We start from the raw sequence: 15,653 nt of genomic DNA, 5'->3' as shown, positions 1-15,653 counted from the left end.
CCAAAAGAAGAGAAAAAGTTGAATGCAGTAAGGGATAGGCAAAACGGCTTAATCCTAATATAATCCCCCAACAATGCCCTAAAATTCTATCCATTGGAAATTAAACTGTGTTTAACAAAAAAAAGAAACAACAAATTAACAAAACTTGTAGAACTAGCTAAAGAGCTCTCAGTCATTCCCAGTTCAGTATTGGTTAGTTTAATCAGGTGCTTTCCCCCACAATCCATGGCAAAACATATGAGGGAAGAAACAGAAATTTCAAAGGAAACCAAGTAAGCTTTGTGCAGATGGTAGATGGGGGCATGGCAGCAAGCCCATGAGAACTGGAGACCTGACAGGCAAAAAACCAATTATGGCAGGGGTAAGTGAAAAAAAAGGTAGGATTGGTTGTCCAACGGATATAAAAGGATATCCAATTCTATATTTTAATTAGAGTAAGCCCTAACCAGTTTCCTCCACCTGATTAGTTTTTAAAATAGTTTTTTTCTCAAATAAAATAGCTCATGAATAAAGGAAATAGTGAAAAAGCCATTTCTCTAAGCATTCCTGAAAAATAACTTGATTTTTTTCTTAATGTAGCCTCAGATCAACCATGTGATTGTTTTCTTAGTTCATCACAAATTTGTGGTGTTTCTCAAAGCCAAGAGATTTACATCTATAGCATGTTGCTGGTTATCTAAAGCTAATTCTGCAATCTGCTTTACCTATAAATAGATAACTTCCATGTATGCACTAAAGTTTAATCTTAATTAATTCCAATATATTAAATCCAACAATATAATTTAGTTTCAGAATCAAAGTGAACAGACATCAGAAACTATTGAAACTTTCATATTATTGCAAAAATCCAAGATGTGAAAAATCCAACAATTTCACTTTATTTACAAAAGATGATTTACACAGGATTTGTTAAAACCCAGTATGTGAGGTAGAACATTTTTAGAGAAATGAAGTTGCCCTTACCACCTGAGTATGGAATCTTTTTCTCTATAGAAAGTTTTATAAAATGTTGTTTTTATATTTTATTTAAATAATATATATTATACATAATGTAAACAACTTTAATACTATAAAATTAACTTAATTTAAATTAACAAGTAATATTAATAATACAAATAAGCAAATGACAAGTAAACAGCAGTCAGTAGTAAGAGTTTATCATTATATTACAGACACTACCTTTGTAAACCCATGAAATTTTTACGCATTGTATGAATGAATACTCTTCCAAAATTCCCAAGAACAGTCAAGTCAGTGACTGCTTACATTAGGAACACGACTCAATTTGAAACTTACTTTTGAATAAGAGCATCTGTATTTTTTGGCAACTTCTTAAGGTTTTGTCATTCTTCAAATTTTGTTCACTCTAAGCCCTCCTACTTAATGAACTAGAATTCCCTTTTTTTCTGAACACACATAAATTATCCAAAATATCCAGTGGAGGCCTGTTATGTTCAACAATTCAAAAGGCATCCTATATAACAATACCAGTTGGAGCTTTTTAATATTCTAATAACTCATTTTTCTCATTTTATAGATACACTGAAAGTAACTCAAAAAACGCCTTTTCCAAAGTCATGGTAAAAAGTAGAGGTTAAACTGGAACCCAGGTCTCTGATTCCAAATGCCATACTCTGCTCCCCATCTCTAAACTGCTATAAATTTACTTGAGGTACAAATATCATAAGTAAGTAGGGAAAATGAAACTAAGCCAGTTTGAGAGTTGTGTTTTACTAATGTATTTTGCATAAATTAATAGTAAAGTTTCCCAGCTTTCCATTCTATTGAATTAAAAGGCATTTGTGTTGATGAGTGGCCTCTACAGGGCAATAAAAAATGAAATGTTTCTCTGGGGGTAGGCCAACTACCCATAGCCTTGGGAATGGGCTAGGCAAAATAAGCCCACAGGCTTGAGGTTGGGGTGTTTGGTCAAACTTCCCATAGTCTTGAGGAGGGAGTAATTTCTCATCAAACTGATAAAAACCAAAAATCAAACCACAGTACTCTAAAACGTAACAAAAATTACAGAGAAGTCTTAAAATAAGACTGCCTTTAATGCACGTCAAGTATGCTTCAGAGGGCTAGACAAAGTGATTCAGAAAACTGTCACTACACAGTTAAATTCAATAGGCATTTATTCGAGCAAATTCTTTTGCACAAAAGATATTAAATATTTTAAGTGCCAGCTAAAGAAAATAATAATGTGGCATGGCAGATAACATGATGGATTTGGGGTGCAGGGGGACAGGAACTTCATAATTTGTCAGCATAACTTACCTAAGGCTTATCTTTTCTTCAAGTGTGTAGCCTAAGTCTCCTTATCTACAAAACTTCCCCTGACAACTGAGCACTTTCTCCTGAAATACTATATAATGACTCATGACATTCATCCACCTGGCATCTGTCACTTTACATTGCTATTAACTTTAAATATTTATTATCATCTTATACCTCTTCAGCACCAGTGCGTGTATTGCCAGTGTCTTACAAATGATAGTAGGCATACAATAAGTGTTTGATGATAATGAGGATAAATCCAATTCCAGATTTCCAAATCTTAAGATGATTATGGAATGTTCTAGGCTTGATTCAGGGAGTTTTAGCAGTCCTAGGTGAATTCTGGGACTAAGAGGCTTTGGTTCTTCAAAGCCTCTTGGTCCCAGTCATCACCATGACTCTGGAAGAGCTCAGAATGATTTCTTTTTCCAAATTCCTTACCTTGTATTTTATCATTTGCAGACAATGCATCATTTACTGGAACACCAAAAAATATTTATGGGTGAAATAAAATATCTTAGAGGTGCTTAAATATACTCCAGTGGAAAAAGACTGTAAATTTTTCAAGTTGGCAGATTGGCACATAGGTGGTTATTTTATTATTCTACTAGTAGACTAACTGGACAAAATATGGAAAATAACCATACTCAGACATTAGATAGCAGGGAGCACAGTACTCTTCTCATGTGTGAAGGGAAACAAACAAGGTTTTCTGGCAGAAGTTACTTTCCAGACAACTGTTTAGGGTGGGAAAACGCCATACAGAATGGCAGCCTCACTAAGTTAAGGAGAAAAAGATTAAAGTTCAGGGAAATAGAAGCAGCCATCTGTGGAGCAGACTAAGAGACAGGTGGAAGTTACACAGAGAAAGAGCTCTAGAAACCTGCAGGGGTTCCCCTGAGTCTTACTGAATAGTAAGCTATACATACATATGGTGACATCCCAAAGGCCTGGCAAAGAATAACTACTAGGGTTTTGGCTGCCCAGCTCATATAAGGCTGAAAGACATTCCAGTAGAAATCCAAGATTTTCTACTTCATACAATGGTATAAAAGATGATGGAAACTGCAATAAAGTTTAGTAAAGCAATACCATGTTTGGCTTTGAAGGGCGGCAATAAGTGAGATTTAGACGATGAATCTGAGGCTGCCTAACAGGGATATCTAAACAGATATATCCTGGAAAGTTGGGCCTGAAGCTCAAGAAAGTGGTATTCAATAAGATCTGGGACCTCATCCACAAATACTGAACAGTTAAAGCCAGGAAGAACATATAGAACAGAACTCAGAACAAAACCCTAGGGGTTGTTTTAGGTTCTATACAGTAACTTATGGTGCTGACTTAAGCCAAATGACAACTTCATGAAGTAGATGGCAACTCCATTTATCAGATGAAGCTCAAAAAAATAAAGCAACATGACTAATACTGAGTGCTAGGAAAGCCACTGAAAAATCCTATGCAGGGAAATAGCAGGTAAATTTTATGTTAAAAAAATATCATTTAGGGTCAAACTGTAAAAGACGGATTAAGAAGATATTACAATAATCCATAAAAAAGTGACAAAACCCAAACTAAAGTAGTGTTGTTGGGAATTAAGAGGAAGAAAAAGACATGAGGTATAGACACAAGGTAGAGTACGCTGGAATTAACAGACTGGCTACTAGTGTTAATAAGTGGAAAGAGGAAATAAACTTTCAAGTCATGGTGGTGCCACTTACAGAAAAAGAATTGGCTCTAGACTTTCCCAAGGTTATATTACTTAGAAATCAAACATAATTTGTCATTTTTACAATTAGTAAAAATTCATCCTTTCTTACTAACTATAAGTTATTAGACAGGACCTGTATATTCTGTTGCTTATAATAGAATACCTAAAACTGGATAATTTACAAAGAAACAAAATTTATTTCTTACAGTTTTAGAGGCTGGGAAGTTCAAGGTCAAGGGCTGCATCTGGTGAGGGCATTCTTCTTGGTGGGGACTCTCTTGAGAGTCCCAAGGTGGTGCAGGGCATCAGATGGCAAAAGGCAAGAAAGAGCGTATATTAACGTGCTCACTTGCTCTCCTAATAAAGCCATCAGTGCCATTCCCTTGATAACCCACTCATCCATAAATCCACAAATCTATTAATGAATTAATGCGTTCATGAGGGCACAGCCTGCACAATCTAATCACCTTCCAAAGGCCCCACCTCTCAACACTGCCACTTTGGGGATCAAGCTTCCACATGAACTTTGGATGGGACAAACATTCAGACCATAGCAGGCCCTAAAATTTATTTACAATGTCTTACCAGCTTTCTTATCTGCTAAATCATACCAATCCAGAATGCTCTTGTCTGGGTGTATGTTCTGTTCCCTCATCCTCTTTGAGATCCTTTTATATGTCATCTTCTTAGTGAAGACGCTGACCACTCTATTTCAAGTTGTATCCCCACTCCATTCGCACACCCTGCTTTATTTTTCTCCATAGAACAGATCACCTAACTTGCGATGTGTTTTACTTACTTCTCACCTGTACTAGAAGAGCTGGATGACAGTGTGTTTGGTTTGGTTTGTTCTGACTGCTACATCTCCAGCATCTACAGCAGTGACTGGAATCTGACATAGTTCAGTAATATTTAAATGGACAGATGGATGGATGAAAATAATTTTCAGAAGAATTTTCTGAAAGAGATAGTACTCCTGTCACCAAACCTTTTATAAAACAACAACAAAAAATAAGACAAAAAAAATGCTATCATTTATATTATCACACAGCTAGCCTTCAGTCTGATAAGAAACATGTGTGGGGCTCTCTGAATTGGGCACATCTTTTCACAATTCTTTCATTTTTTGGATTAGGGTGTCATCCTTGGAGGTGTGGCCAAAATGGGAATACTTTACCCAAAACTTATACAGTAACATCATAATCATCAATCCTATTAAATGCTCAGGCAATTATGATATAAGCTATTGGATGCATGAAATATGTAAAGTTCAACAGCTAAAGCTCACACATGTACATTTACAGAACATATACACACTGAAATCGAACTAGATATTTGATGTTTTGAGAGGCTCAAAGGGAATTAAAAATGTTAAGATCACTAACATACTTTGTCAAGTTCATGAGCTGAACACAGAACAAGGGATATTGTTAGAAATAAGGAAAAAATGCACAGTTTACTCTTCAGAAAACTAACACTCTGAACTTACGAGCAAAAAGAAATAAGCATATGTTGAGGGAGACTTTCATGTCTGTTAACTATTCAGACCTCTTTTCTGCTAATGTGATTTAGCAGATGGTTCTGTTCTTAATGTAGGTTTCCCCTGCAAGGAAGCTGGATTTTTGAAGAGGCATGTTGTGTTGAAGTTAGAATTACTAACCTCCGTTAGTTATTCTGTTCTTCCTTTCCAGCTTGTATTAATTCAATAACAGCAAGCTGGTAAGAAGTTTCATAATCTGATAAAATATATTGGTGGGGCAGGGAGAGAGAAGTTTGAGTTTTCATAGTTGTTGTTATGGAGTGTTCTTTTTTTTTTCCAGCAAAAAAGATGATACCTACCTCTTTAATATTTAATAGTTAAAGGTACAGAATTTTAATACAGTAACTTTTTTTTGAGAACCTCAGTCTCAATAAGGCTAATCTGTAACAAAAAAGTGGAAAAACAGTAAGAAGGGGTGAAAAATCTGTTTTCAATAAAGTATATATTATGATGACATATTTACTGAAGTTATTTTTATTAAGACATTAAAAATATGATTTGCTGGGACTATATCAAACTAAAAATCTTCTGCACAGCAAAGGAAACAACAGAGTGAAACGACAACCTACAGAGTGGGAGAAAATTTTTGCTAATCATGCATCCGACAAGGGATTAATATCCATAATATACAAGGAACTCAAGCAATCACACAGCACAAAAACAAGTAACCCAATTAAAACATGGGCAAAGGAACTGAACAGACTATTTTCAAAGGAAGACATATGAATGGCCAACAGGTATATGAAAAAATGATCAACATCACTAGTCATCAGGGAAATGCAAATTAAAACTGCACCGAAATACCACCTCATTCCAGTTAGACTGGCTATAATCAAAGAGACAGTGAATAACAAATGCTGGCGAGGGTGTGGAGAGAAGGGAACTCTTCTACACTGTTGGTGGGATTGTAAATCAGTACAACCACTCTAGAAAACAGTATAGAGGTTTCTCAAACAACTATATACCGATCTTCCATATGATTCTGCAATCCCACTTCTGGGTATATACCCAGAGGAATGGAAATCATCATGATGAAGGGATACCTGCACTCCCATGTTCACTGCAGCTCTGTTTACAACAGTCAAGACATGGAACCAACCTAAATGCCCATCAATGGATGATTGGATAAAGAAACTATGGTATATATACACCACGGAATACTACTCTGCCATAAAAAAGAATGAAATGCTCCCATTTGCAACATGGATGAGCCTGGAGAAACTTACGTTGAGTTAAGAAAAGCACAGAGGGAAAAATATTACATGTACTCCCTCATAAGTGGGAGCTAAGAGAGAAAGAAGGAAGGAAAGACAGACCACAGTAGTGCACTGGACTTGCAGAGGGAGAGAACACTCCTGGGCTACAAAGTGAAGTTGGGGGGTGGGGGGAAGAGGGGGGAAGAGGGAGGGAGAAGGAGGTTGGGGATAACTGGGTGGGGGACATGGGGTAAAAATGCAATTTGTATTAATGGGCATGCTGCCAGTATAAATCTGGCCTTCACATCTTGGGCATGAGGGGTGATAATCAGCTTTGTATCTAATATTCATAACCAATAAAAACATATATAATTTGCAACTTCAAGACCTACTAACCTCATATTTAAATGTAAGCACATGAACACATTCTAAAGCTAAACACAAATTATTTCTCATTTATCCCCTGTAGAGCTGCCTTTGTTAATGTCACTGCAAGTTTCAAAACATAAAAAGCCAAGAGGACCTTCAACCAGTCTGTCCATTGGTCTGTGTAACTAATATGAAGAGATATTTTAATACAGAATGAAATCCATAAAGACACAAAAGTTAAAGAAATGGAAAAATCATTCATTAAAGAATAAATGACCTCTGAGGTATAAAGAGTCATGTTAATAAGACTGCTACCATTGTTAAAGACTGACTCTTAATTATCATCTCCAGGAAGGGTGCCAGAAACAACACCAGGTGGAAACTATGAAACATCATGGGGGCATCTGATCTGTGTTCTCAGATGGAGCATAATGGAAAATGGCATGCAGTATGAGGTTAAGATGCTGTCACATAATACAAGAAAGTTGAGATACTCTAGAAAAACTCGTGATGAACTCATAAGATTTAGAGAAGAGAACAAGAAACAATAGTATTTCTACAATGAGAAGAGGCCAATTAACTACTGGCCTCAATTAGGTTGTCTTAATAAAGTTTATTAAAGCAATAAACCACTCCAGATAATTTTTCCTTTTTCCATTCTCTATTCCCTAAATAAATCTCAAAGTAGTAAAGAGGTAGATGAGGCACAAACAGGGTTAAGACAGTATATTATTAGTGGTTAAGAACACAGATTTTGGAGCTATAACACATGTCTGAACCCTGGCTGTGCCACTCATTAGCGTGTGACTATGGGTGAGTTACTTGGCCTCTCTGTGCAGTAGTTTATATAATAACTGAACCTAACTACCTCACAGGTTGCTATAGGGATTAAATGAGTACTAAAAAGTGGGGGCCGAGCCCGTGGCGCGCTCGGTAGCGTGCTGCGCTTGGGAGCACGGCGACGCTCCCGCCGCGGGTTCGGATCCTACATAGGAATGACCGGTGCACTCACTGGCTGAGTGCCGGTCACGAAAAAGACAAAAAAAAAAAAAAAAAAAAAAAAAAAAAAAAAAGTGCTAGAACAATGTCTTAAACTACATAAGTATTTACAATTATGTACAGAGGATGGTGATGATACCACTATCAAAACCAAACCTTTCTTTTTAACCTTTCTCAAACCCTTATATACCATTATTTTTCAGATTTTAAAAACATGAACTCTCATAATCTTCCTAACAATTGAAGATAACGGTATTTTTATTCCTATTTTACAAATGGGTTCGGCAGAAAAAACAAAAAAATTACTTAGCTGGGTTACTTAGTCTAGAAGTAACCCAAATAGGAAGTATTGCAGTCCACAAACATAAAATAGGCTGACTCTAATCTGCAAAATTATTTTTATATAAAAGAGTTTATTTGATTCTGTGTACCAGTTACTAGAAGTTAGACTCTGGCAAGGGGTACATTATCAAGTTAAAATACACACACACACACACACACACACACACACACAATCACTTAAAGTCTTAGAATGAAGTAAAAATTGGGTGAAAAAATATTACTGAGAATAGCAGTTGTCTTCTATTAATTTTCCCATAAGCCAGGTACTCATCTAAGCATTAAAAATGATCTCACTTAATCCTATAAAATGACTACTACTGTCATCCCATTCTACGGATGTGGAAACAGTTTTTGGCAGTATTAAATAACTTGAAAGAAGTCATACAGCTGAAAAGTGGCAGAGGTGACATTCAATTCCAGGTCTATCTGGCACCAAAGGCTTTAACCATAATCATGCTGTTCTAAGGCAATGCACATTTTACTGAGATCAGGTATTCAAACCCAAAACCTTCAATATAGTGAAAGAATCCCCCAAATAAAAAAATAATGTTCTTTATTTAGTTCTCTAACTTAACATATACAAACAGCTGAATTCCTGCATTGTCAGGACCACTTAAGTGGTATCCCCTACAGTCTTAGAAGGTGAGAAACTTTTTTAAAAAACTTCTTTAGAACACAAAAAGTAGGTCTCAAAATACTACTCCAAAACACTGTAAACATATGTAAATCATATTAGTGAGCCGAAATAAAAACAAAAACAAAAACCAGTAGTCTCACCGTCTCCAAAGAAGTTATTTCTCTACCCTGCCCACAGTAATATAAATTAATCAAGTTAGATTCAGTTGATACTGATTATTGCTTTTTATTTATAGGAGCATGTCTAAATCAAGCATTAAAAAAGTTAGATGCAGTAGTTCAAAATGCACAAGTAAATCAAATTTTAGACACTGATTACAACAGTTCAAAAGGCTCACAAAATTATCACTTAGAATGAAAAGAACAAGTTTTATTTTACCCACAAAACCAAATTTAAAATTTCTAAATACACCACAATGTCCATATTATTTTAAACAGTACATTTATGTGTCAAAAGGATTTTTTGCATTAAAAATTTTTATTGAAAAATAACCAAATTAAAGTAAATCCCATCATCGAAAAAATCTTTGTACTGGACTTTTAAAAGATTTCCAAAACTCAGCTAATACCTCAATTAAAACTATATTTGTTACAAAAACAAGTGGCTACAGCATCAAGAAAACCTAGATAGTTCCATAGAATCTATGATAAAAGGATCTGACCTATATTCCACATGGCCTAGGTTAGTCTTTCTTAAAGTTTATTGCCAAGAAACATAAGTTTTACTATACCACCACCACTAGCACTTAGTAATAACTTAAAAAAACAACTATTTTTGGGCTGGCCAGTTAGCTCAGTTGGTTAGAACACAGCCTTGTAACACCAAGGTTACTGGTTTGGATCCCCATACCAACCAGCCACCAAAAAAAACAAAAACAAACTATTTTTATACATTAAAATGTTAAAAACAAAGACTTTGTTGTATTTAAAGTTTTATTTTGTTTGGGTTACTATTGGGCCTGGACAGTTTCTCTTGTGTTTGTTAGTAATTGTATTTCCTCTTACGAGGCTGCTTTTACCTCTTTATCTACTGGAATCTTTGTATGTTTATTAGCAATTTATATATATCCTTTATATAAAAAGGCTAAGCCTTGGCCTTATTTATTGCAAACATTTTTCCCAGTTTGTTTCTTGCTTTTTGAATGCTGCTCTTTTTTTCTGTTAATCTTCAGAAATTTAAACTTTTCATATAATGAAAAATTTTCCCCTTAATTTCTTTTTTTGTCCCATGGATTAATGGGCTAATGGTTTAATGGGTTATCAGGGAGGAGAATGGTGGCTTTATAAAAAGAGGAAGAAATGATGTGGATGTGCTTTCACCACTCTCATCATGTGATATCCTGCACCACCTTCAGACTCTGCTGAGAGTCCCCTCTAGGAAGAAGGCCCTTGTTAGATGCAACCCCTCGACCTTGAACTACTGAATCTACAGAATCTGTAAGCTCTGATTTGGGGGTTCTTCTATCATCCACAGCTCTGCTTCTTGCTCCAACGTGAAGATCACCTGAGGTTTGGTAATGTAGTGCCCCAAGAACACCAGGCTGCTGTAGTTCTCCAGCTTCACATCCCTATAAAAAGTCCTTTGGGCGTCATCCAGGTCCTGCCCCTCTTCCCAGGTGGAGTTCACAGCCACATCCTCAAACAACACCAACCCTTAAGATTTGTTCATTTTTTGATCATCTTGGAAACACACAGAGCACACTGACAGCATAGCACAGTTTCTGCTCCACAAGTGCTGGGACACCCGCTCCCCAGGATTCCCTAAGGCTTGTGGGGCTCCTCTTTCACCCTCACATCAACCTCTAGGGATGCAGAATACACCACCAGAACCTGAGGAGCAGCATGTGGGTGGCTGCAATGTCCAGAATTTCCAGGCAAAAAAAAAATCTCCCTTTAATTTCTTATATTAAATTTTGGATGTTTTCTACCATATAGAAATATGATAAATACTCATATATTTCTATCCAGTTTCATGACTAGCTCTTTTTTAAAAAAAGGTGTCATGCTTTAAAATTATATGCTCTTCTTCTATTTCAAAAGGCATCCTTTAAGAAAAAAAATGCAAAATATACACAACTACATAATTTAGAGAGCAAAAGTCCATGTTCCCCCAAATTTTAACCGAGAGATGACAACTGTTTGGGGTACGTTTTTTTTCTAAGCATATACAAAAAACAGGCAAAAATGCCTATAACTTAGTAATAGTTCACCTCTTTCACCTCATAATCTCTCAGCTCTCCCCCAATAAGTACTGAAGAATGTTAGACCTGGAGTATATTAATAGTAATTCTGAATGTCCAAGAAAGGATATAATATGTTCATAAAGATTTCCAGAATTATTCAGTTACAGAATTCTTTATTCAAGAAACGAAAGTTCAAAGATCTGGTATTTTTTGAAACACTATTTTGGAAATGCTGGCTTAGCTTTATTTTAATCATTCAGACACCCAAAACTGTAATGTTTTTCTAAATATAAAGTATGCAAATCAAATATTAAAAGAAAAAGGCAACAAACTTACTTGGGATATACTGGTTCATAAAGGTACTTGTCCCCTCTTGTAGATGTAATATGAAAAAATAAGATGTAGCCATTTGCCGTCTGAAAGAGAAATTTTATTAACCATGAATTAAAGAGTAAGGCTTTGACTGTAACCCTAAATTTTAATTTCATATATCCTTACTTTAAAAAAAAGTCACTCTTAAGAACCCTCCTTTGAAGAATTATAGCCTAATTATGCAAATACAAATGACTTTTGTTTAAATATATCTGATCTTGAAAAGGGTTTTTACAGACTTGAAAATATTTTATAAACATGTAATTGAAATCAATAGTTCACAAAATGTTATAGACATGGATATTCTCAAATAATTGTATTATTCAATTTTAGATGAATGATTATTTTGCAAAATACACAACTTTTTGAACTTTGCAATAATATGGCAAATAATTATTGAAAGTTTTTAAAGCAACAATGCCACCCAATAGTAACGTGGTAAAATGCTTGACTTTACTCAAATAAAGTTTACATAGTATTAACTTCAGAAGAGCATATTTATATATTTCAAAATCAATCTTTTGGCCTCTGATTGACTACAAAATACAGCATGAGACACAGAAGAAAAACAAAGCAAACCTTTAATTTCCAAAATCTGAACATCAGCTAGTTCATTTTCCTAAGTTAACAAAATATTTAAAAAATAGAAACTGTATTCAAAATAAACAGTTCCATTATACAATCAAGGCATACATCTGTAACTTGTTAAAAAAAAAATGTAAAAAAAAAAAATTTTACATTTATATAAATACACATTAGCTGTTTCTCACCAAACATTTTCAGGTATAACAGAGTGAAATGGCAAATTTTTTGCCCAAACTACTTCATGCTGATACCGAATTCCTATCATTTTAGAGGCGGGTGGGCATTTACCCAAAGTAGAACCAAAGAAAACCAAGGAAGTTATCCAAGGTTTCAAATTTCTTTCCAGTATTGGCTTCCTGTTTTTCACTTAAAGGAATGACAAAAGAAACACTCGGGTTTTTTTTAGCAAAGCCAGATTATTGTTTTATGTTTTTTTTAAAACTATAAACTTTACTATTTTATAACGCTAGAAATGTAAAATAATATGATCCAGTACTTAAGAAAGGTAACATTAACATACAAATGCTGTCCGGATTATCAACCACTCAAAGTCAAAGTTCAACATTTCAGAGTACCAAATGCTAATGTTATGCTCAGAATTTTCACAAGACTCAGAAATTTAACAAGAATTTTAGAAGACTACAATGCAAGGGGAAAATAGCATCATTTTGCACCAGCATTTAGAAATTTTGTATATAAAGTATACTAGATGAAATTACAAATAATGGCTTTATTTACTATTTTGGTATTCTGTATCAATCATCTTTACTAAACACCTACGGCTTTGTATGCATACTAAATGCCATATACTTCCAGATCTCAATGACATTCATCATTGACACTGCATAAATAGTTCCACCTTTGAACTATTTTAAAAGTTTTCGTAATAAATGATTATCCTTAAAAAGTAGAATCTTAATGTTACTATACCAAATCTGTCATTATGTAGTGTTATAATGGCTCTTCTCTCTGTACTCCCAAATAATGCAAAGCATATAACTATTGCTCAATCTGTAGACAACAATCTCACTACTTTCTTCTAACATGCATACATACCCCCTCACAACCTCAACACCCCTTCACACATACCCCTTAGGTAAACTAATTTTTCTAAGTAAAGGAAGCTTGGAGAGCTCTTTTTTCCTGTTATTATCCCATATTTAAAAGTTTTTTTCTTGCTCCAAGGCATTCTACTACTGAATTACGTGGCTTTAATTACAAAGGCTGAACAATTTCTGTAGACAACTTAAATGATGAGTCTTCCTGTTGCCTTCTTTTGTATATCCATGAATTAGGGATAAAGGCTATCAGAGACACACAGGGATGAAGGAATAAAGTTAAAGAAGGAAATCACCATTTAAAAAGAAGATGAAACAGACTTGTCTCTATTAATACCACTTAGAATGAAAAGAACTAGAAACAAGAATTGAAAAGAACATTAACAATACATCAAAAATTCAGAGAGGTAAGAATACTAAAGTTTAACATATTTTTTCAAAATTAAGTCTGATAATGGTAGATTAGAAAACCATGCAAACTACCTCAACTAATTCCACATTTCAGAAAAAAAGAATTCAAAATCTGGAGGTGATGTGGTTGTTGATGTTATCATTATTATTATTGCTTATTTGCATTTTGCTTTGTTTGGGCATTTGGCAAGATTTCCACTGCTTCCCAAAACTAAATATATTTTTAAAATTATTTTATGAATGACATGTGACATATATACCAAAAATAGTAATTTTCTGTAAACAGTAAGAATTTAAATCCTATTGTGTCATGAGGCAAATCAACTGTTAATGTATAATTAATGCTTAACCTGTAGGCAGCAATCCCAACACCTCTATAATTATTCAGTTCTTCTGTCACCCATGCATTTACCAGATACTCCAGAATTCCAAGTCATAGTGCATTTATCTTCCTTAGGATATACCATTTTTTATTATAAAGGACAGGACAGATTTACGCATCTGGTTCCAATAACCTGAATGATGTATCACAGAGATTTCCATATTAAGAGATGTATCTTCTATTCCAACATATTGTCATGTCAGGCTTGAAATAAGGCTGAAATAAGAGACTAGCCCTTTTAAATTCTTCAAACTGGTCTATAAATAGTGTTTCCTGTTTTTAATTTCTCTATTATATACATTTGAAATTTTAAAAAATACATAAAATTCATCACCCCAAATCATACCACCCCCCAAGATAATGATTTAACATTTTTTGTATAATCTTCTAGACTTTGTACATACATACATGAGTACATGAAAACTTTAAATGGGAAATGATAAAAAGTTATAAAACACAAGCACTCTCAAATATAGATGGATGAATATCTTCTGACTCATCAAAAATTATTATTCCTAATACTACCACATTCTTTTATACCAGGGCACTAATTAAAAAAAAAAAAAAAGGCCAGAATTTTGCTTCTAACCAAGATGGATTAAGTTGAGGTTGATTTATGCTCCCATGTGAAACAACCAAAAAAACCTGACAAAATAAATGAGACAGTTGTTGGAGGTGAATCACACAATTCTTCCCAGTTTAATAGGGGTGGGATGTGGGGAGGAGGAATAAAACAATCCAAAAATTAAAACAAAAACCAAAAAACACTGGTATCAAGCAATGAAGGCCAATCATCCTTGAGATGGGAAATAACTGAGGAAAGCCCTACCCTTCCTACACAGCTTTTACTGTCCTGTGAGAACTTACAGGTCACAGCACTGAGAAGGGGAACTGAGGTAGACTCCCTGAGTTGAAGAGATGAAGCTGAGGGTCTAGGAAGAATAAGGCAGCTAGAATTCATGTGACAGAGTACCAGAGAGGAGAGAGCTGCACAGAAAAAGAATTTAAGAGTACCAATAAGGAAATGTACATGAGAGAACTACTCACTGCAGGAGAATGAACAATCTAAAAGCATTAGCATGGTCCTCAGTTCTGAGAACAATTCCTGTCCCACAAAAAAAGACTAAAGAAAGTCACAAATCACAGGGCACTGGTAGAATACTCAGGAACGTAGTCCTCAGGTACACCTGTGGTAATTCAGGAAAGATATTGCTTTATTGAGCATGTGCTAAACCCACAAAACAAAGCATTAAAACAGGACATGAACAGATCAAACTGTTTCCAAGTAACTGTATCCTGGAACAAAGCTCAGGAAGATTTACAAGACCATAAAACTATCCAGCACGCAACAAAGTAAAACCACAATGACTGGTATCCAATTAAAGATTATCACACATGCAGAGAGGCAGGAAAACACAAAACATAATGAGGAGGAAAACCAACCTATCAAAACAATCCAGAACTCCATCAGATGTTAAAATTAGCAAAAAGGGCATTAAAACAGTTATCACATTCCATCTGTTCAAAGGTTAGGAAATACAGAAGACGCAAACAGAATTTCAGAGATAAAAACTAAAACATCTGTGATGAAAAAT

The 15,653-nt window shown here is 34.8% G+C and overlaps 1 protein-coding gene across 4 annotated transcripts in view; it reads right to left on the bottom strand.

Moving 5' to 3' along the window:
- Window positions 1-15,653, bottom strand: part of RIC1 (RIC1 homolog, RAB6A GEF complex partner 1) — a 143,632-nt gene that overhangs the window by 64,051 nt on the left and 63,928 nt on the right. For all 4 annotated transcript variants that reach the window (XM_063081451.1, XM_063081452.1, XM_063081453.1 and 1 more), the window contains one exon: window positions 11,587-11,666. In XM_063081451.1, the coding sequence (XP_062937521.1) occupies window positions 11,587-11,666 (80 nt within the window). The remainder of the gene's footprint in view (window positions 1-11,586; window positions 11,667-15,653) is intronic.

Source organism: Cynocephalus volans, chromosome 16 (genome assembly GCF_027409185.1).
Source record: "Cynocephalus volans isolate mCynVol1 chromosome 16, mCynVol1.pri, whole genome shotgun sequence".
Lineage (NCBI taxonomy): Eukaryota > Metazoa > Chordata > Mammalia > Dermoptera > Cynocephalidae > Cynocephalus > Cynocephalus volans.
The sequence above is the reverse complement of the archived record's forward strand: the minus strand, read 5'-3'. Positions and strand labels throughout refer to the sequence as shown.